The sequence below is a fragment of the Salvia miltiorrhiza genome, chromosome 6 (genome assembly GCF_028751815.1).
Source record: "Salvia miltiorrhiza cultivar Shanhuang (shh) chromosome 6, IMPLAD_Smil_shh, whole genome shotgun sequence".
In the NCBI taxonomy this organism is placed as follows: Eukaryota; Viridiplantae; Streptophyta; class Magnoliopsida; order Lamiales; family Lamiaceae; genus Salvia; species Salvia miltiorrhiza.
This window is the reverse complement of record NC_080392.1, coordinates 9963652-9986450: the sequence shown is the minus strand read 5'-3', so window position 1 is coordinate 9986450 and position 22799 is coordinate 9963652. Positions and strand designations below refer to the sequence as shown.

The following is a 22799-nucleotide window of genomic DNA, read 5'->3' as shown; positions in this document are numbered from 1 at the left end:
TTGCTAACTGAATCTGGGAATGAGTAAACTTATTCATGAATCCAAACATAGCTAACACAATCGCAAAAATTGAAAGCCTGCTAGCATCAATTCATTGTTCGAAGCCACATCATAAGTTCAACTAACACACACCATTTTTAGTATAAACCCAAACATCGAGTAAACGCTGACCATATAGTACTCAAGAAAGCTTATGGATATAAATTCAAGAAGCTTGTACAAGTTAATGATTCACACAAAATGATTGACAACAATCAAAATCCAAAAAAAAATTCCGACAGCAAGGTGATACCCATGAAAATAAAAAATGACTCTCAAACCTCAATGACTACCAATAAAATTACATAGGAAGGAGCCGGAATTGAGACTCAAATCGAAGCAAGTATTGCCTGAAAAATCATAAAAAAAGACTCACCTTGACGAAGGGAACTCATGGTGTCAATAATGTGTGTGCGTCGAAACGATGACACACAATAACGGGGCCTAAAAATTTTCTCAACAACACAGGGGTCGAGTGCTCCGTCAGTATTCAAAACTAATTTGGCTCAAACTACAGAGGTATGGAAGTGAATATGAGGATGTTCAGAGGAATTTGGAGGGGCTGAGCTAAATATTGGCGCCTTAAAATGGCGGTAATATCTGTAGATTTTCTCCCAAATGCCTGAAGGGTATTTTCAATTATGTCATGTCTAAGTTGAGGGTAATAACGTAATTTCATCAGATAATGTATCTCCAAAATTAATTCTATCGAACATGAGGGAATTAGATATGTATTTTAATAGAGCCTGTCAAACACCTAAAACATGTTATACATACATTAATTAAATGTCATCAAACATGAGTTTAATTAATTAATCTCACAAAATGTAGATTACATATCTCTATTTAATCAATAGCTTCTAATCTACTTCTTTCTGTCAAACACGACCTTATGGCACTAATAGTGCCATAAGTGCCATACGTGCAGTACAAATACAGAAACAACAACACCATTTAAACCCTAAATGAAACATTTAAATCCTAAATGGATAATCTAAACCCTAAAATAGAACATCTAAACCCCAAATGGATAATCTAAACCTAAATGGAATATCTAAACCCTAGGGGGAAGTGTGCACTTAAGGCACTTATGGCACTAAAAGTGCCATAAGTTCCATACGTGCAGCACATATCAGATCTGTGAATGGCTGAAATCGAAGGAGGCGGAGATCAGATCTGCCGATGGAGGAGGCGGCGCAACAATCAGATCAGATCCACCGCCGCCGCCTCATCAGATCAGATCCACCGCCGCCTCATCAGATCAGATCTGCCGCCGCCACCTACAGATCAGATCAGATCTGCCGACACCTGGTGCTCCTCCACCGCCATCCTCCCCAACGGCACCGTCCTCCAGACCGGCGATTACAACGACGGCGATCGCGTCGCCCGACTCTACAAGCCCTATGCTGCCGCTGACGCCTCCTACGACTAGCAGGAGATCAACCCTGCCCTCGCCCTGCGCTGCTGGTACGCCACCAACCACATCCTCCCCGACGGTCGGCTTATCATCGTCGGTGGCCGCCGCCAGTTCAGCTGCGAGTTCTACCCGAGGAGATCGGAAGCCGAGAGGCCGCACAACCTACCGTTTCTGGAGAGAGAGAGGGATCGGAGATGAGAAAGAGAGAGGAGAGAGAGAAGGGTAGAATAGTCATGATATACAAAAAATGGTCAAAATTTATATTTTTTCAAATGGTGGACAACATTTGATGTTGTATGTTGAATAAGGTCATTCGGCCCTATTGTTTCTTTCGTGTAAATAGTTGGAGATGGTTAGGGCCCCATTTTGTTCAATTAGCAGCAGTCGATAAAAAAATTCATAAAATGGTGCAATGGTGACCGTTGATATTGGCGTATAGCAAAGCAACATTGGAACTCGAGATTTGAGAAAGCTGAAACAGTTCGCGCAGTGGATTTTTGTGGGGAATAGTAGCAGACATGCTCAAATATTCCGCTTCGGACTCGACAACCTATTTGTCAATTCAATTTCATAAAATTGTTCAAGTCCGCATACCTCCTTGCTGACACACTCTGCCCGACACCTTCAGACACATAGCGAAGCACCTCTCTCTCTCTCTCTCTACGTCTCTCTCGGTGCTCGAGAGAGATGCCCTTTTCCTTGTATGAAGAGATACGTTGGAAAAAAGAACGTTGTAACTTGTAAGAGCGCTACATTTGCTCAGCAGAAGTTAAAAATCAAGCATCGAGTTTGAGAGAATACTTTAAAGCCTTTGTAGGAGTTTTGAAGTAAGTTGTTTCACAGTAACTAGGTATCAAATGGGGAGCGCTTTTGTCTTCGCAAGTCTTCAGCTGCTTATGCTCTTTGGTAATGTGCCGACATTACAGTTTCACTTTCCGTCTGTTTTCGTTTCTAAACATGATCTCTCTCTCTCTAACTTGTTTGAGGCATTTGTTTCCTTTTCCGGACATAGACACACTTGTTGCAAATGTTTACTCCAAGAACTCGTTTTTATTGTGTTAAATCAGGGCATCTCTTGCTTTATTGATTGGTATGTAACCCCAGAAAAAAGATGTAAGATTTGATTTTGTGTATGTGTGTTGCTGTTGCTCCAATAATTAGTCAAAGATTAGTCTATATTGTATGCGATTGGTTACATGGGGTATTTTGTTCAAGTGGTAACAATACTTTACATGAAATCTTGCTGTCAGCAACTACCATGTGCAGGGGAGGGGTATATTCGTATAAGTAGGCCCTCCCATGATATATTTAGCTTAGAGATTATATTACTTAATGAAATATGGCCAGAACCATATTTTGTACTCCTCTAAAGTTCATGTGTTCTATGTCAAAGATAGTAGTAATATGGTTGTCGGCACAAGTGTTCTTGGTTATCATTGACATGAAGTTTTCAAGTAGCTAAAAATTGATCTCTATGGCATTTCTACATATGGTGATATAATTCCCTTATAGTTGTAGATGAGGGCTTATACTTCTTTTGTAGGAGCATCTCCACCGTTCATAAGTTGGCTAACTCGTGCGATAGCTAATGAAAGAAGCATCTCTACTATTGTAATATCATGAAACTTATCAGTCTTGTTAACAGAGGCAAGTCAGTTTGAGAGTAGCTAGTTAAATGGCTTATGGAAGAATGATTAGTTTAGTGTTGGGTAGTCTTGGGTTATACTTCATTGGGTTCTTGAAAAAAATGCAACAGTGGTGATCTGTGTTGGAAAGATAGACGTTACGAAGGCAGCATGCGAATCATTTTATGCGACACGTTAAGCAAAACTCTTGGATGAAGTTTTGTATTTTCAAGTATGACAAATAGTTGGACCTTCAAATTTCTCTCATCAACCACCTTTCTGTCTAAAAATATCATTATAAACTTGGGGTATGTAATGCTGAAGAATCATCTAACTTGTATTGTATGTTACGCTGCATGTCTGGATTTAATAATATATGGATTTGTATTCACTCACTCTGCTTGGATACATCATGGTCTTAAAATGTCTGGTTGAATCATTGCCATTTCACGTCTTGTTAATATACACAACCATTGAACATGATGCTAACTAAACTACTCTGTAGTCAAGTCAGCTTTATGTGTAACTTTTAGACGTAGCAGAGAAACTGTATCTACATATGCGAAAAATTCTTCTTTTTTCATGATGATTCAAAGATCTAGATTTTCAGAGAGTAGGGCATAAAGTTGTGCCTGTTGGCTTATTATCAATTTTTATATGGGTTGTTATATGAAGTTATTAGTTTCTTAATTTCTCTAATAAGAGTTATCATTACTATATAGAGAGATTCATGAACATGTAGAAATACATCTGTGCGTAAGGTGATGAAAACCAATCTTTATACGATCTCACGAGTATTGTTCACTAGACATTCCAGAAATAGTTTTAGAAATTTCTCATGCTTCTTAGGTTCATGTTTTGCTTCTCAAAATGTCAGAATGACTATAATATGGTTTGACACATGAGGGATTGGTGCTAAGGTTTGATGCTAAATATGCCTATTTTTGTGATAGGTGTCTGCAGAGGTGGCAAAATTGGAGTATGCTATGGGAGAAATGCAGATGATCTACCCACCCCTGATAAAGCAGTGCAGCTGATCAAACTTCACAATATCAAATATGTAAGGATATACGACTCTAATATCCAAGTGCTGAAGACATTTGCAAATACAGGAATTGAGCTCATGATCGGGATCCCCAACTCCGACTTGTTAGCGTTCTCTCAATTCCAATCCAATGCTGACACATGGTTAAAAAACAGCATTCTCCCGTACTATCCCGCCACAAAAATCACTTACATAACTGTTGGTGCTGAAGTCACTGAAGCTCCCAGTAATATCTCCGCAATGGTAGTTCCTGCAATGCAAAATGTCTTAACTTCTCTCAAGAAAGCTGGTCTTCATAAAAAGATTAAAGTCTCTAGCACCCATTCCTTGGGTGTTTTGTCCCGATCGTTCCCACCTTCTGCAGGGGCTTTCAGCAGTAAATTTGCGCTCTTTCTGAAACCAATGTTAGAATTTCTTGCTGAGAATCAGTCTCCTTTTATGGTTAATATATACCCTTACTATGCCTATAGAGACTCCTCGAGCAATGTGTCCCTCGACTATGCTCTTTTTGAGTCCTCGTCTGAAGTTATTGATCCAAATACTGGTCTGTTATACACAAACATGTTTGATGCTCAGATTGATGCAATTAATTTTGCACTCATGGCTTTGAATTTCCGAACTATTCAGATTATGGTAACTGAGACAGGATGGCCTTCGAAAGGATCCCCAAAGGAGACTGCTGCCACTCCAGATAACGCCCAAACTTACAACACGAATCTCATCCGTCATCTCATCAATGACACCGGCACTCCTGCAAAGCCAGGAGGGGAAATAGATACATACATCTTCTCATTGTTCAATGAGAATAGGAAGCCAGGTTTGGAATCAGAGAGGAATTGGGGTCTGTTTTTTCCTGACCAGACAAGTGTTTACAACCTTGATTTCACTGGAAAGAGTACTGTGGATATCAATCCAGACACAAATGTGACAACTGGTTCGAATGGAACAACATGGTGCATTGCATCAACCACTGCCTCTGAACCCGATCTTAGGAATGGTCTAGATTGGGCCTGTGGTTCTGGAAATGTTGACTGTTCGGCTATTCAGCCGAGCCAGCCTTGCTTCGAGCCTGATAACTTGGTATCTCATGCTTCTTATGCCTTCAACAGTTACTACCAGCAGAATGGGGCTACAGATATTGCTTGCAGTTTTGGTGGAGCAGGGGTCAGAACGAACAAGAACCCGAGTACGTACATTAATCATCGCCTCTAATTCTTTAAATTTGACACACTATACTTATAAATCATAATAAAATATACCTAACATGATACTCCAGCCCTTTGAGCCGATTAAGATTGGCTTATATATGTATATAAGTTACACACACACCCGTGTAACTTATCTTAATGATGGGGCTCTTTTGACTTATCTTGATTGATTCACTGATTTGGTGTTCAAATCCTTATGGCATTAGTAGTATATGTACTTTAACTTCACTTTCTTGATTCCTTTTTCGGGTTTTGAGGATTGAGGATGTGTTTCGGAGGGCTTAAGTATAGCAGATTCCTCCCCTATAACTCACTTGCCATTTTTCTGATTTTGCAGGTTATGACAACTGCCTCTACATGACATTTGGGTACGCAATATCTGTTCATCAGTAAACTCCAAAATATTTAGCATTGGCATTTACATCTTTCGACTCAACTATTCTTGGATTTGCAGGGCCAACAAAACTGCAGCTGCCAATGCAACCGCAAATCCTTCAGCAAAAGCATCGTCATCATCTGTGCAAGCAGTCTCAACGTTGGTCCTAGGCTGCTCTTTGATGGCTGCTTCATTTGTGTTCCTATAACGTTCGTGCTATTGCAGTATCTTGGTTGTGGACGAAGAAAATTGTCGAAACCTTGGTCTCCCAAGGCCTGCGTTCAATTGTATAGCTATCAAGCACCCCAATTTTTCACCAACTAAGAAGTTCTGTATGGTTTAGCTCTAGTTTAGGTTCCTAGCTTGTAGGATGAGAGCGTGACAAAAACTCAAGTGTTTATTAGTTGCAAGAAAATTGAATGCTTCGAAAAAATTGTATTTTTGTTGCTATGAACCCTGAGAACTATGAGCTCTTGAGTTTTGCCATATGTATTGTAAGCTACTCGATTGTGCTGTGCTGTTTTTACTCGCTTATTATGTCTATCCAAATTTTCCATGGAAAAAGCCCATCACTACACTTTGTTTAAACATTGAATGAAAAATATACGAAATCCATCGTTAACAAGATTAATGAAAGGAATTGACACTGCTTTGTTGCTGCTTAAACTCTGTTGTTAGATTTTTCCGACCGATTAACGATAATTTATTTTTATTTTTTAAATATTGAGTCGTTATTTCATCATTAATATTATTTCTATTTTAAATATTTCGTTGTTATTCCGTGAATATTTTTCATTTTAAAAAACTATAAGATTGCAGCAACCACAACAACGATTCCAAAACCCTATTATGAGCGGCTGAGTAATGGCTCCGATGAATGGTCCCCTCACCTCAATTGGCATCTCCCTGCAACAACTAACAACACATACCATATACTCCAACTACATCAGCTAATAGGAGCAACATACGGAAGAATTGAATCAATCTACCACTACAAGAAACCAAGATTTATAGTGTTTCGGCATTTTGAGAACGGTGAGAGATGAAATGTAGAATTATTCGGATGAGTCGAGCGTCGGGGAATATGGCGGAGTGTGGTCGAGGGGGAGAACAATAGATCTAGCGATTAAGTCAATAATTTCATGAATAATCAATGTACCATATCAATATGCATATTTTTGTCAGGAGGGGGCGAAATTTTAACCATATTAATTGGATACGGCTGTCTGGGTTATATTGATTTATTCATAGATTTTATTAATTTATTCGTTATTCTCATGTCTCACTAAAAACAAAATTTCAATGGAATCACACTATATATATCAACACAATTCTCGTTGAACGTTAAATGAACGAACCAACACTGACCGTTAGATTAGATAAGATCAACGCATGAGATTTAGTCTCCTTTCTCTGAAAATATTTGTGTTTCTATTGAACTTTCTTATATATATATATATATAGGGGGCGGTTATTCAATAAACCACCCTTATTTTAAGAATTACGAACCAGCAAAAATGCATGAATTTTATGTATAACACGCATGAATAAACTGTATATTCAACAGAGAATTATCTTTTTCGAGAGAACGAACAAATCTATATATTTTACGAACAGATCAACATAAGTAATGAACAGACGTATTTAATAAAAATATAGAAAAACTCGCCACCAGCAGGATTCGAACCCGAGGCAAATTGTTGTTCATGCGGTACATTGATCTGTTCATTAAAACTATAGATCTATTCGTTTTTATTTTGCGAATTCTCTATTCTCCACAATATTTAGCTTCTCTGTTGAACCCTTCTATATATATATATATATAGGGAGAGGTTCAAGAAAGAACCATAAATAAAAAAAGAACGGAGAACCATTTTCAGCCATTCGATTATCAAGATCTACGGTGGATGTATCATCTTGTTAGATGAATGCAGATCCTGGGTTCGAATCCTAAAGGGAGCAATTTTTTTTATTTTTTTGAGTACATTAATTTTAACAACGAATGCATTAATTTTTACAGTGAATGCATTAGATTTGATGGTTCTCACGTTCTCACAAATAATGTAGTTCTCTCTAGAACCACACCCTATATATATAGGGGTGGACTAAAATAAAAACACTCTTAAGTGTATAAAATATAAACGTTTCTTAATGTACAAATTTTATGTAGAACACGTATGAATTTATCCAACACAGTTACGAATTGCGAAAAATAAATTTTTGTTACCTTTGGGATTCGAACTCAGGACCACGAATTCATCCAACAGGGTTACGAATCAACCGTAGATCTTGATGATCTAAGGGATGAAAATATATTTCTTAAGATATAAAATAAGAATCATTTTCTTATATGGAAGGGCTAAAATAAGAGCATTTCTTAAGATATAAAATAAGAATCATTTTCAGCCCTTAGATCATTAAGATCTACGGTTGATTCGTAATCCTGTTGGATGGATTTATGGTCCTGAGTTCGAATCCCAAAGCTAGCAAAAAATTATTTTTCATAATTCATACCTTTATACAGCGAATTCATACGTGTTCTACATAAAATTCATACATTAAAAATTGCTCTTATTTCTTATTTTAAGATGTGCTCTCACGGTAGCCCACCCCTATATATATTTATATATATATGGGAGGGCTAGAATAAAAACATTCTTAAGTGTATAAAATATAAATGATTTTCAGCCCTTAGATCATCAAGATCTACGGTTGATTCGTAACCCTGTTGGATGAATTCGTGGTCCCGAGTTCGAATCTCAAAGGTAACAAAAATTTATTTTTCGCAATTCGTAACTCTATTGGATGAATTCGTAGCCATGTTGGATAAAATTCGTACATTAAAAAACGTTTATATATTTTAAGAAGTGTTTTCACTGTAGCCCTCCCCTATAGATATATTTTAGATGCATATAGTTTCCCACGAAGATGCATAAAGTTTTCACATGAAATGCATAACTTTGAACAGAAAAATGCATTTGATTTTTACAGCTTTGGTATTTTCACCACCCCACCCCGCACCACCCCCCCAACCCACCCCACACCACCCCCCAACCCTCCCCATTACCACCCCCCAAAATAGTCATGTTTCACATGCATATAAAATCAAACAAAAGTGCATAAAGATTTTACATAAAAACGCATTAAATTATACAAAAAATGCATTTCATTTTAATAAATCTGGTATTTTCGCCACCCCACCCGTGCCCCACCCCCACCCCCCACCCAATTTTTTTTTTAAACTGATTTTCTGACCACTGACCCCCCCCCCCAATTTTTTTTTTTCAAAACTGATTTTCTGATTGTTGAGTCGCTGACCCACCCACCCACCCCCCCAAAATTTTTATTTTATTTTTATTTTTTTAAAAACTGATTTTCTGACCGCTAACCCCCCCACCCACCCTCCAGCCCAAAAAAAAATTATATTTTTTCAAAAAATGTAATGCATTTTTGTGTGAAAGTATATGCATTTTTGTGTGAAAGTATATGCATTTCTGTGCGAAAGTATATGCATGTAAAACATGTAATTTTTTTATACATGTAAAAATCAATTTTTCAAAAAAAAAATTTGGGGGGTGGGGTGGGGGGTAGGGGTGGGACAGTGGTCAGAAAATCAGTTTTTAAAAAAATAAAAAAATATATTTTTTTTGGGTAGGGGGGTGGTGGGGTGGGGTTCTGGGGTGGGGTGGGGTTCAGGGGTGTGGGGTGTGGGGTTGTGGTGAGGTGAAATCTTATGCATTTTTATATGAAACTTTATGCATTTTTATATGAAAGTTCATGCATTCTCGTATGAAACTTTATGCATCTAAAATATACCTATTTTGAGAATATCTATTTTACCCCTCTTCAGATTTTGCCTTGAAATGCCTTGCCACGTGTCACCATCTTGATGCGCCACATGTCATAAATGTGTGGTCTAGATTTGGATCTACGGATCTATTATAAGCATAGGGATCCACATAAACCCAACCATATATATATATATATATATATATATAGGGGAAGGCTAAAATAAGAACGCTTCTTAAAATATAAATTAGGAACCATTTTCAACCCTTAGATCATCAAGATCTACGGTTGATTCATCACCTTGTTGGATAAATTCATGGTCCTGAGTTCGAATTCCAAAGGTAGCAAAAAATTATTTTTCGCAATTTATGCCTTTATACAGTTTATTCATGCGTGTTATACATAAAATTCATGCATTTTTGCTGGTTCGTAATTCTTAAAATAAGGGTGGTTTATTGAATAACCGCCCCATATATATATATATATATATATATATATATATATATATATATATAGGGAGATGTTCAAGAAAGAACCACTAAATAAAAAAAGAACGGAGAACCATTTTCAGTCATTCGATCATTAAGATCTACGGTGGATGCATCATCTTGTTGGATGAATGCAGATGTTGGGTTCGAATCCTGAAGGGAGCTATTTTTTTTTAATTTTTTTGAGTGCATTAATTTTAACAGCGAATGCATTAATTTTTACAGTGGATGCATTAGATTTGATGGTCCTCACGTTTTCACAAATAATGTAGTTCTCTCTAGAACCACACCCAATATATATATATATATATAGGGATGGGCTAAAATAAGAGCATTTCTTAAGATATAAAATAAGAATCATTTTCAGCCCTTAGATCATAAGATCTACGGTTGATTCATAATCCTGTGTGATGGATTTATGGTCCTGAGTTCGAATCCCAAAGGTAGCAAAAATTTATTTTTCACAATTCATATCTTTATACAGCGAATTCATACGTGTTCTATATAAAATTCATACATTAAAAATTGCTCTTATTTCTTATTTTAAGATGTGCTCTCACGGTAGCCCACCCCTATATATATATATATATATATATATATATATATATATATATATATTTTTTTTTTCTTTCGCGCGACATTCACGAATTTCCCCAAACCCCCTCCTTCGCCTCGTGTCTTTGCTTCGTCCCGGCTTCGACATGCCCCGGGTCTCCAACGCGACTGCCCCTCCAACGATCCGGATCGACGCGGCATCGAAGATCCACGTTGGAGATGCTCTAATACTAAACCAATAGTCCATAATTTGTGTAACAATTAAAGGTATAATTAATAATGCAAAAATAATTTAAAATTTAAAATGACACTTACCATAAAAATATGAAAAATTCAATGTAAAATAGTATTTCATCCGTCATGCGAAGCTTCAACACTATTCTGTTTTAAGTTGTCCAACGAAGCTGGAGCACTTTCTTTTTTTCTCTATTATTCACATTTTCACTTAACACACAAAATACTACTCCATCCGTCCCAATAAATGTGGTCACTTTCTTTTCGGCAGAGAGATTAAGAAAGTGATAGTTAAGTTTTAATTGAGTATGGTCCACCAAAATTATTGAGTTAATTAGTCCTTTCTCCAACCTATCTTCTTCTCAATTTCCACCGCTCAGCCCCATTCCTTCGATTCCGGCGAGCAACAGCAGGAGCCACCACCACCGGTATCCCTCAATTCTCTGTCGCCAGCGAAACTCACTTTTTTCTCCGGCGAACTCCAAAACCAAAACTAAATCCCTAAATCAAAATCAAAATCAAACCAAATCTCAAAACCAAAACTAAATCCCTAAATCAAAACCAAACCCCAAAATCAAACGAACTCCAAAACCAAATCTCTAAACCCTCAAATTGGTACAGTCGGTGACTTCCTGGAGTGGTGGTAGGCCTCATCGATGGCGCCGCTGTTGAGGCGGCGATGGAAAACAGGAGATGACGGAAGGCAGGAAGCGGCAGAGAACGAGAGGGAGAGGGCGAGATGGGCGACGACGACCGTGGTGTTGAATGGCGTCGGGCGTGGTCTTGAGGCGGAGGCGGATCTGCCGCAAGGATGAAGAATGCGGCAGCGGGGCGTCTGCCGTGCTATTTTCGCCAACAGAGGGTGTGAACGGTTAAAAGGGTGAGAGGAGAGGGATGAGAGAGGGAAGAGGAGGCAGTAGCCACGGCGGCGGCGACAGGTGCTGAGAGAAATTGGGTCGGTCGAGAGAGAGAGAGAGAGTGGCGAGATGGGTTTGTGTGTGTGCTGAAAATGTGTTTTGTGTGTGTATTTAATTAGGGTTTAGGTTTAATTAGAACTTTTAATTAGATTAATTAGTTAAGCTTAATTAAAGTAAATATTTCCATTTTAAGAAAGTGGTCACTTTTAGTGGGACAAACTAAAATGGAAAAGTGGCCATATTTATTGGGACGGATGGAGTAATTCTTAAAACTCGTGCCAAAAAAAATTTCTCAAGTTTCGCGGGACGACGAGAGTAATTGATTGTTGTAATGCATTGCTACCCGTATATAATAATAATAATAATAATAATAATAATCAATTTAAGGTCTCACTATATATATACATTAATAATAATATATATAGAGAGAGAATGGTTGCAATGAGATTCATAATATATAGTGATACCTTAAATTGATTTGTAGATGCTGATTTTAATGTATTATATTACTGATATTTATATAAAGAATTTTTTTTTACAGAGACGAAAATTTATTAATTTTTTGAATATCGTTATTTAGAAATATTTTTACCAAAGTTCGAATCTTAGAGAGAGCGAAAATTTTATTAAATTTTTTAATATCATTATTCAAATTATATGCTCCCTCTGTCCCACTTCAAACGTTCTGTTTCTTTTCGACGCGATTATTTAGAAAAAAATTAATTAGATTATTATGTGGGCCCCATGAATTCTCATTTTTTGAGGCAAATTTTTTCATAAAGGGAAACAAGACATTTGAAATGGCACAACATAAAAAGACAACAAGTCACTTGAAGTAGGACGGAGGGAGTACTTTATTTATCACTATATATACTGACTCATACATTAGTATCACTATAATGATATACTCTCTCCGTCTCAATACAAATATCCCATTTTTCATAATGGAATGTTGCATTACAAATGTTTCATTTTTTTTTTGACAACATATTCTCTCTTTATACTTAATATTTAAATAATTTCTACCAACCCACTTTGTCTACTAATTACATATTTCTTAATTTTCATGATAAAAAGTTATGAAACATTTATAATGAAACGGAGAGAATATCATTTACTTTCTTACAAAGATATAATTACCTTTAAATCAAGCAATTACTAAAGGAGCATTGCATGTTTTATAGAACATACGTTTTGTAACATTATTGTAATTTTTATAAATATAATATGAGATTGCATTATCATTCCCAATTTAATCATATGATAAGGAAAAAATAAAAACAAATCAAATTTTGTAAAAACAATTTTTTTAATAGGACATAGGTTTGTGTGTGTATTGGGTGGTCAAAGGTCCATTAACAAAAGTTGAAATCCTGTGACACTGACAATTAGACGAGTCGCGCATGCAACGAATTGAAATATGTATATGAAACCCAACTCTGTATTTGCAAAGATGTCTATAAAAATTTGAACATCCATTGGAAGAACCAACCAAAAATACATAATTTACTCGCATGGAATCATAGCAGTTATCATAACCAGAAAATGCAAAGACAAACCCTGTTTGAATTTAGGCAGAGATACCATCTATCATTTCTGAAACACCAAACTCATTTCTGTCACAACCAACAATACCCACAACTTCAGAATACCGTATAAACCACGACAATGCTGCGCTGAAAAAGCATTTCAAAAGTACGAAACAAGTCCAAGGTTAATGCCAAAGTTACACTCGAGTAAAAAAGGAAACAATGGCAGAGGTGAACTACTTACCGAACAATTAAAGGCCCTGTTCAATGAGATAGTCACCGATCTTCTCAACAACCATGTTGCACTGTCCCGGAGTCATTGGCTCGTCATAGATTCCGATGATCAAGGCCAGAGTGGTCTTTTTGATGGTGGCACCACCAGATCCCTAAACAATATTCATTTAAGGAATGAATTCAACATATCACTACAGGCTGTCATGACATATAGAAAGTTACATTTCAATTGTGGGAGATCTACTTTCCAAATGGGATACAACCCCCCATCCAAGAAGGAAAGAAGAATAAATAACCCCAATTAGCTGGCAAAGTAATAGGATCTAATCATCATGCCAGTGATGTAAGCCATTAGACATGCTACCCACAACTTCAAGACTCTTGAAATGTAAAGGCAAATTCCTGATTAACAAATCTTGAAGATTAAAAAAGGAGATTAGATCACAATACCTTCTTCCCTCGGATGACGGCATTGGGCTCACCTTGAATCACCATGTATTTAGTTCCCCCAATGTACAATCCAGTGGGAGCCAACGAACCGGGATTATCAAAGTCATTCATGATAGCTGTTACCTCCTCAGGCTTGAACTGCAGGGGCATTCAATTATTATTTAAATAAACAAAAGAAATGAGCATCAGTCACTAACAGATTTACCAATATACCATGCATCCAAAACTGTTAATTTGTTCTGCTTCCATTTCGAGTATCTTTTAAGAGAGTTTAATGAGTATATATCAGTCAAAAACTATTATCAAGTTCTCTCAATTGAAAACGGATCTACAGATTCACGATCAACATCACTTTCCAATGAAATGGTGCTCAAACAACAACAAAATTATAATACTAGTACCTTACAAAACCCAGTCTAAGAAATTGTCCTAATAATAATAAAGATGTAATAGTTCGACTTTGATGCAAACGAGGAACTACACTAATATTAATCGAGTTATGATAAACCCTAATCAAGTACTTTAAACTAATGGGAACATAGCTAGTACTGTGCAGACAGCAAAATTATCAAACAACCGCTGCCAACTAATCGATTACCAAATCAAACCATATAACAAAAAATTCAACATTCATCAACAACTGAACGCATCGCCGCTAGTCAGATCAAGTCGTCAAGGTGTCAAATCAAAGTAAACGAATCAATCATCCATCAGATCCGCAAATTCAACCAAATCAAACGACAAAAAAAGGCAATAAACAACAACTACAAATTTACCCTAATACTAAATCAAAGTATAACCAACGGAAAAAAAACGGACACAATCAGCACTGAAGTAACGGATCTCCGCCGTCACAAGCAGCTACAACAGTTCAAAATCAACAAACAACACGACTCTATCCATCAGATCCGCAAATTGAAGCAAATAAAAACGAGCAGAAAATAGTGAGCAGGAGCGAGAAAAAGATGGCAGACCTGTGGGAAGTTGTTGCTCTGGGCCCAGACGCTGCCGTCGTGGCCAACGATGGCGGAGGCGGTGAGGTGGCAGCCGTCGATATCGGCCATCAAGTGGTCGTCTATGTATGATTGCCACGACATGGTTGCGCTGGAGAAGCGAAGATAGAAGCAGTGGTAAATGTGGTGTGTGTAGAAAGGGAGGGGAGAGAATGATAGCGTGAAACCAACGGAAATGAGGAATGGTGCGGTGGACTTTCCTACAATCATCACTTTTTATGCTTGCGGTCTGTGCGAATCTACTTCTCGCTAATGACCTTTTTGCCCCTCTAATTTTTATAAGAGCTTTGCCTTACAAATTCTTACGTGAAAAAATTAGGGTTATTAGCCTGTAAATACACGAACTTTTTGCATTTTCTGAAATTTAACATGACTTTTTTTTTCAGCCTACAAATACATGAACTTAGCGCCTTTTCTGATTTTTGACACCGATAAAGAATCCGGCGACTTACTACAGTGACGTGTAATCTACTGCTTACATGGCTAATTATTTTGCTGATCTGGAAAAATTTGTTGGCATTTAAAAAAAAAAAATTGAATAACTCAAATGCGCTGGCAATTCCCAAACGAGGCACAATAACCCATAACTCATTTGTTTAAATCTAATTTGTTTTCTTCCCAAACAAAATCCTATTTGTTTTCTTCCCAAACACAAATCGTGAAACCCATTTGAATAATCCCCAACAAATGGGCGACTAATCAATGAAACTATTTGAATTTGTCAAACCCATTTGTTTAGTTTAATTGCAAGCTTTTTGTTCTGCCGCCATAACAAAAGCAGGAAAAGCTTTGAACACCCAAGTCTTTGGAAGAAACAACTCCAGAATTTTATTCTCGCTTGGTTAGGATTTCACGTGAGGCGTGCTTATTTGTTAATTCGAAGTAGGGTTGTGTTGTGGTGGTCCATATTTCTGCTATTACAATGGGGAACAGGTAGGTCCCTTTTCTTAATTCTTTATTCTCCAAGGTTTTGTTTTATAGCTTTTTGGCTTTTTTATCCCTTCTCTGAAACAGGGAGATTTCTGCCTTTTGCAAGTAATTGATTGGCTTTTTTCAAACCTTTTGTTGCAGAGACACTTTTGCATTGTATATCACGCATGGTGGCAAATTTATTGAATATCGGGGTAAAGAACTGTATATGAAGGGTGATATATTTACGAAGCACCATTGTGATGTAGACAGGTTTGGATATTTTGATTTGGAGGATGTGATTAAGGGTTTAGGGTATGAGTCTTGGTTGAAATTATGCTATAGAATCCCTTCTTCTGAGAGTTATAGGCCTATGAAGAATGACCAAGATATACTTGATATGTTAAGCAATCTGACATTGACATGTAGGCATGCAAATATTTATGTTGATGGTGGAACTAAAGTAGGGGATTTTGCTCCAGTAGAGGTAGAGGAATTGAGTGCAGCTGACCTAGATGAGCTATACGCGGAAGACCCTTTTTGTAAATTACAAGAGGACATAGCTGATGCTTATGATGAAATAGAGCATGTCAGTGCGAAGGGGAAATGTAAACAAAATAAAATAACTGAAAATGGGAAGAGTAGACGGGGTGAGAAAACCACCGATGTAATTCGAACTGAGCCTAACACCATTACACTTACCTTAGATAATTCTCATGTTGAGCCATCTGAAAATGATGAGGACTATGTGCCTTGTGATGATGAAGACACTGATGATAGTCTTGGTGATAATGAATTAGGCTCTGATGATGAAGAGTATGTGAGCAGCAGGAGAAATGTTAGGATAGATAAGGCCTATTTTAATGACATTGGGAAGTTTGTTGGGGTTGAGGTTGTACCAGATGAGCATATAGTGTGTGAGTCTGACTATGATGATTCAGATGCTGAGGTAAATTCTGATATAGATTATGATGATGATGATGATGATGCTAGAAAAAGAAAGAAAGTGACATATGATCCAAAATGTGACCATAACACATTACAACTTAAGCTTGGGATGAGGTTTGAGAGTGGTATCCAATGTAGAGAGGCACTTACAAACAAGGCAATAGTTGAGGGGTGGGAGATTCATTTCAGTAGGGTTTGTAGAGAGAGATGTGAGGCCAGATGCACTCCACCATGCCCTTGGAGGTGCTATGGCAGTATGGTTCAAGGTGATGAGACTTTCATAATCAAAGTGCTCGATGAACCACATAACTGTCATAGGTCAATGAAAAACTTGCTTGTGAGTTCTAAATGGATTGCAAAGCAATATCTTAATGTTTTTAGAGTGAAGCACAACTTCACAGTAGCTGATTTGAAAAGTGACTTGATGGAGAGGTTTAAAGTGGATGTGGGCAAGAATAGGTTGTATAAGGCAAGAACTATAGCACTTGATACCTTGCGAGGGACAGTAGCCGAGCATTATGCTAAGCTTAGGAGATATATAGCTGAGATGAAAAGGGTTGATAAAGAAGGCAGATTTGAATTACTTTTGGGTCAAGAGGTTGTGTTTAAGGGTATATATGTTGGGTTCAGTTCACTTAAAAAAGGCTTCATCAATGGTTGTAGGCCAATCATTGGGTTAGATGGATGTCATTTGATGCAGCCTATAATCTTATTTCTCTGATGCATTTATAGTTGATACTCAGATTATGTTGTTTCAATGCAGGGAAAAAGAGGCAGACCACCAAAGAAATCCACTGAAGTGAATACGAATTCACAAGCAAGCTCTGCAGCAACTATAACCAAAGAAGCATCTTCAAACCCAACACTTGACAGGAGAGCTATTGCAAAGGAAAGGGCATTGGCAAACAAGGGAATAGGTGTGCTGCAAACTGAGTCCGGTAATATCTACGTGAAGTCAAGCTCTAGGAAGAGTGGGAAAGTAATTAATGCTACAACTTGGAGGCCACCAAGAATGAAGTCCACTACCTCAGAAAACACTATAACTGAGGCCCAACCAACTCAAGAAAGCACCAATTAGACAACATATGTTGAGTTCAGTTTTTGTGAATGTAATAGCTAAGAAATTATTGGTTTTTGTTTACAAAACATTATTTTTGGTTCAGAAACTATTAGCTTTTGTTTACACATTACATTAGAGATGTGGATGCTTGGACAAAGTTGATGTCATTTGCAAGTTCTAGTCTATGAAGTCGTTTTACATCACCGAGGTTCTATTTTCTTGTGTTTTTTGGTATGAGATATTTTGAGCTTGATTGAATTTATTTACTTTTGTTGTATCTCTTTCTGACTTTTGTGGTGAAGAGGGTTTCCTGCTGTTTGACCTTCTAACTTTCATGCTTAGAGTCAGTTATTGTTGTTTGCATTTCCTGTTGTATATTTTGAAACAATTTCTTAATGAATTAAAATAGGTGCAGCAGCAGCATGCTGTGAAGCTCCTGGTACGTTGACAGAATCCCAATCAAAATTGTGTTGTTTGAGCATGCTGTAAAGCTCCTGTAAAGCTACTAGTTATTTTCCCATACAAAGTATTGACAGACAACAAAACAACATTATATTCATTCCATAACATAACAACATGATACCATAACATTTCAGGAACAACAACAAGAGTTATTGAAAGCCAACAAGAATTACACTAACTCTAAACAACAACTACAACAAGCCACATAACCAAAACACATAGCACAAGATTCTTCCACCAACATTTAGCTTTCAATCGTTTCATTTCTTCCTTCAAAATTTTCAATTCATCCTCCATTTCGTGATTCTCCACAATAATGCGCCCAGCCTTGTCCCACGCTACTTCTTCAGATTCTTTCAGTTCGTTACATTCCCATTTTTTAATTCTAAGCTCGGCTTCTAATGCATCTCGTTCACGCCTTAATTTAACTATGTAGTTCCTTTGCATCAAGGTGGGCTTGGGATCAATAAACTCAAAGTACGAACATGGCTTAGCCTGCGAAAAAAATTAAACGAAATCAGCAAGATAAAAGCAAAATAGAGCGAATTAACAAGATAAAAGTAGCAACTCTTACATCTTTCGAACAATGAAAGAAACGCATTGCAGGGTTGTTGTCCGTCCAAGATGTCTTCAACTCCGCTTGCAAACCACACTTGCACATGCGTTGCTCCATAACAGTAGCAAGGAATGGACGATAGAAATTCAGAGAAGAGAATGGTGTCTGGGAACCCTAATTTTCGTGCCTCTAAATTTAACTTCAATTTGAGGTTCAAATGACGTCGTTTAGCTTAGTCCAAAACGGTGTCGTTTTTTATATCGTCCGATTAGTCCACGTCATGTATTCCGGCCTCCACGTCAGCTGTCAATTATCGTTTTTCCGATTCGGTGTCAAAAATCAGAAAAGGCGCTAAGTTCATGTATTTGTAGGCTGAAAAAAAAAGTCATGTTAAATTTCAGAAAATGCAAAAAGTTCGTGTATTTACAGGCTAATAACCCAAAAAATTAAAATGTCATATTCCTTAAGTTATACTCCCTCCGTCCTATGAAGCATGACACAGTTCTTTTCGGCAGAGAAATTAAGAAATTGGTACTCCCTCCGTCCGCCAAAAGTATTCCACAATTACTATATTTGGCGTCCGCAAAAAGTATTCCACTTTCCTTTTTAAGCCATGGTCCCACTATCCGTCTTTATATTTTATCCTTACAAACACTCTTTATTTACAAAAAACCCACCTCAAATTCAATCTCAACCACACATCTCATAAAGTGGTGGGGCCCTTTCTCCACTACATCAACATCATCACACATTTTATTAAACTCCGTGCCCAGCCAAAGTGGAATACTTTTGGCGGACGGAGGGAGTATTTTGTATGTTAAGTGTGGTAAGTGAAAATCTGAATAAAGGGTAAATTTTTTACCATTTTTGGAAACGTGTCATGCTTCGTGGGACAGACCAAAAAGGAAACTGTGTCATGCTTCGTGAAACAGAGGGAGTATATAAAAAATGTCATTTTTTATAAATATAAGCATTTTATACCCTATTATTTAAATATCCTTTGATTTGATGGATTTGCTTGATTTTTTATGAAAATCTCACACATTTGATCGATTTGACAGCTATCAGTCATAATAAAAGTCAACGATTTCACAACTATCAATCAAAAATACATATGACCGGTGGGTGGCTAGATCATGTTCGGCCGGACGGACACATAATCTAGTCACCCACCAGTCATAGAATCATATGTATTCTTGACTGATAGCTGTCAAATCGTTGACTTTTATGACTGATAGGTGTTAAATGAGTCAAATGTGTAAGACTTTCACAAAAAATCAAGCAAACCCACCCATCAACATCAAAGGGTAAAAATAGGTACTTCACCTAACTAAGGCATAAAATGCTTAAATTTATAAAGTAAGACATTTTTCATATACAATATAAGAAATCGGGTATATTTGCCTATTAACATAATTCTGATTACCATCTTATATTTAAGAATAAAATATTGTGATGTACTACTAGTATATTATATGTAGATATAATAATCTTTTTAAAATTATATTCATATTTAACATAGTTGAGTGAATAATTTTGTAGTTACTAAAATATTTTTTTTTAAATACTTATATAGCAGAAAGTATATAAAGGTGTTACTCAGTAATCTATATATATAATAGAAAAATAAATTATATCCTACGTGGCGTCGTATAATCATTCTATTCTAATTTTTTCCAATTCTCATTCATTTTTATTTTTTTCTAAATTTTTAATCAAAGTTTCCAACAATTTTCCATATCTCTTAATTTTATTAAATAACCATTAATTAAATTCAATTAGAACCATTCTCATCGGAAATTATTCAAAGGTATCATCTATTCATCTTCATCTCTGTTTGCATTATATAAACTAAAAATAACTTGATGTGATATAACTAGGGTTGTATACGAATCAAATAATTTTGTTCGAATCGGTATCCATATTCGAATTTTGATATTCATATTCGAAAATTTACGAATCGAATCCAAATACAAATAATATTTTTGATTCGATTAGTTACCAAATACAAATTGAAAATTTTGATATTCGATTCGATATTAGTAAGTATTGATTAAATATTTATAATATATATATATATATATATATATATATATATAAAGAAACGTATAACAACAACCAACCTAAACCTTATGATTAAATAGATAAGCTAATAAATTATAATTAAAATGATTAAAACTAAATCTTAATATCTCTAAGCCCTAAATTTAAGAGCAAAACGCTCACCTTTCTTTCACTTTCATATCTCTAGGTTGAATATAGAATCTTATATTGTTTAGAATATTATTTTAGATATTTTTTAATAAAATTTTGAATTGAATCGAATATTCGAATCAAATACGAATAGTTTGAATATCAATTCGAATCGAGTACGAATCAGATTTATTATTCAAAAGGTATTCGAATATCGATTCGAATCTTGAATAATTTCATAAATACAAATCGAATATAGTGATATTCGCTTCACTTCGATTCGTTTACAACCCTAGATATAACCCATCTCGGGATATAACCGAATTTAGGAAATACATTACATAATAAAAATGAAAAAGAAAAAGGGATTTTAGTGATCAACTTGAAGATTTTTCGATCTAATTTGTTTAATGAAATTGATGTAATGGATATTAGTGAGGGACAAATTATTATCCTACAAATGATAACATAATTACTTTTAGCATTTGGTTTCATCAGATTTATTACTTAATGATTGATTGTCAGGGTCGATAAAAACAAAAATACAATATATAAAATTTCAGTTTTTGATTATAAATGTTATTAATGATCTATTAAAAATAAATAATTTGATAGAGAGACATTGAATCTGAATCAATATATTACTCATCAAAACAAAAATTTAAGCATTAATTTCAAACAACATTAATCTATTGTACTAATGAAAAAGTTTAATACACAAAATAATAGTACGTAAAGACAATTTCATACACAAAATAAGAAAAAAAAATATTAATATTTTGCACTAAACATAATACTCCATGATCTTATTAATATTTGGTTGTATATCATTAAATACTAACTATTGGAGCCATATATTGACCCAGCTTCAATTTATCTAAGATTTATAGTTTATAGTTTTGATTTAGATATTACATTGTTCTAATGACTTTTATTAAATAGATTTGCAGTTGACAGATGACCAATTAAAAAATTTAGCATTGGTTGAAATTGAGAAGTTACTTATTGCTAATTCCACCAGTTTAGTCAATTTTCATGGCATGCCGTTACCAAACGAAACTGTCATATCTAATTCAGAAAATCTATTGATATTAGAAGAGATGTCTTACAACATATAAGAAATGAAACAAGAGCACGCTAAGCTATATCCCTATTTGATAGATGAGCAAATAATGGTTAATGAAATAATAATGACGGCGGTTGATAAAGATGAGGGATGATTTTTCTTTCTATATGAATATGGTGGTACATGAAAGACATATATTTAGAACATAATTATTTTTAGCATTTGGTTTCATAAGATTTATTGCTTAATGATTGATTGTTAGGGTCGATAAAAACAAAAATAGAATATATTTCAGTTTTTAATTATAAGATGATGCTCAAAATTAAGTTGTGATTTTTCAAGTTCCACATGAGAGGGTGCTCAAAAGTCAGAGACGACATGTCAAGCTCCAAACAAGATTATTCTCATAACTTAATTATAGTTTCACAAATTCTAGACAAAATGATAGTCACAAGTAAGTTATAATCTTTAAGCTCCATACAAGATGGTGCTCAAAAGTCAGATGTGGTATTTCAAACTCCAAAGAATATGATTTTCAAAATTTTGACATTCAAATGTCATATGTGGTCTTTAGAGCTTCAGATGATTATCTGGTCTTATTATGTCCATATGAGATGATACTCAGATGACATATGTTTAATTAAATTATTTCTTATCCGTCAAATTTAAAAAAGGGGTAAATGCCG

General features: G+C 35.8%; 3 protein-coding genes across 5 annotated transcripts; 1 reads left to right on the top strand and 2 right to left on the bottom strand.

The window, feature by feature from the left end:
* Nucleotides 1-1891: 1891 nt before the first annotated feature.
* On the top strand, nt 1892-6225 carry LOC130988544 (glucan endo-1,3-beta-glucosidase 13-like). Of its 2 annotated transcripts, none has more exons than XM_057912426.1 (4): nt 1892-2362; nt 4035-5312; nt 5672-5702; nt 5789-6225. In XM_057912426.1, exons 1-4 carry the CDS (start codon nt 2314-2316, stop codon nt 5916-5918), a joined length of 1488 nt encoding a protein of 495 aa, XP_057768409.1. In that variant the 5' UTR covers nt 1892-2313; the 3' UTR covers nt 5919-6225. The 2 variants fall into 2 exon arrangements, with proteins under 2 accessions (XP_057768409.1, XP_057768410.1); XM_057912427.1 differs by lacking the exon at nt 1892-2362 and adding an exon at nt 2807-3389.
* A 6889-nt stretch (nt 6226-13114) lies between these two features.
* LOC130988542 (profilin-3-like) lies at nt 13115-15165 on the bottom strand. 2 transcript variants are annotated; one of them, XM_057912425.1, is made up of 4 exons: nt 14881-15165; nt 13907-14044; nt 13467-13608; nt 13115-13369 (listed from the first exon to the last, which is right to left on the bottom strand). In XM_057912425.1, exons 1-3 carry the CDS (start codon nt 15127-15129, stop codon nt 13474-13476), a joined length of 522 nt encoding a protein of 173 aa, XP_057768408.1. In that variant the 5' UTR covers nt 15130-15165; the 3' UTR covers nt 13115-13369; nt 13467-13473. The 2 variants fall into 2 exon arrangements, with proteins under 2 accessions (XP_057768408.1, XP_057768407.1); XM_057912424.1 differs by having other exon boundaries at nt 13115-13608; nt 14881-15121.
* Nucleotides 15166-18478: 3313 nt separating this feature from the next.
* Nucleotides 18479-18971, bottom strand: LOC130990466 (uncharacterized). Its single transcript, XM_057914698.1, has 2 exons — nt 18873-18971; nt 18479-18793 (listed from the first exon to the last, which is right to left on the bottom strand). The coding sequence occupies exons 1-2, from the start codon at nt 18969-18971 to the stop codon at nt 18479-18481; spliced, it is 414 nt and encodes a 137-aa protein (XP_057770681.1).
* Between the last annotated feature and the right edge of the window lie 3828 nt (nt 18972-22799).

Excerpts from the sequence above, each read along its gene's own strand:
- LOC130988544 (XM_057912426.1), top strand. The coding sequence starts at position 2,314 with ATGGGGAGCGCTTTTGTCTTCGCAAGTCTTCAGCTGCTTATGCTCTTT. Across the intron at positions 5,313-5,671 it reads CAGAACGAACAAGAACCCGA|GTTATGACAACTGCCTCTAC; the intron begins GTACGTACATTA and ends CTGATTTTGCAG. Across the intron at positions 5,703-5,788 it reads TGCCTCTACATGACATTTGG|GGCCAACAAAACTGCAGCTG; the intron begins GTACGCAATATC and ends TTGGATTTGCAG.
- LOC130988542 (XM_057912425.1), bottom strand. The coding sequence starts at position 15,129 with ATGATTGTAGGAAAGTCCACCGCACCATTCCTCATTTCCGTTGGTTTC. Across the intron at positions 14,045-14,880 it reads AGAGCAACAACTTCCCACAG|TTCAAGCCTGAGGAGGTAAC; the intron begins GTCTGCCATCTT and ends ATGCCCCTGCAG. Across the intron at positions 13,609-13,906 it reads CCGTCATCCGAGGGAAGAAG|GGATCTGGTGGTGCCACCAT; the intron begins GTATTGTGATCT and ends AATATTGTTTAG.
- LOC130990466 (XM_057914698.1), bottom strand. The coding sequence starts at position 18,971 with ATGGAGCAACGCATGTGCAAGTGTGGTTTGCAAGCGGAGTTGAAGACA. Across the intron at positions 18,794-18,872 it reads TCTTTCATTGTTCGAAAGAT|GCTAAGCCATGTTCGTACTT; the intron begins GTAAGAGTTGCT and ends TTTTTTTCGCAG.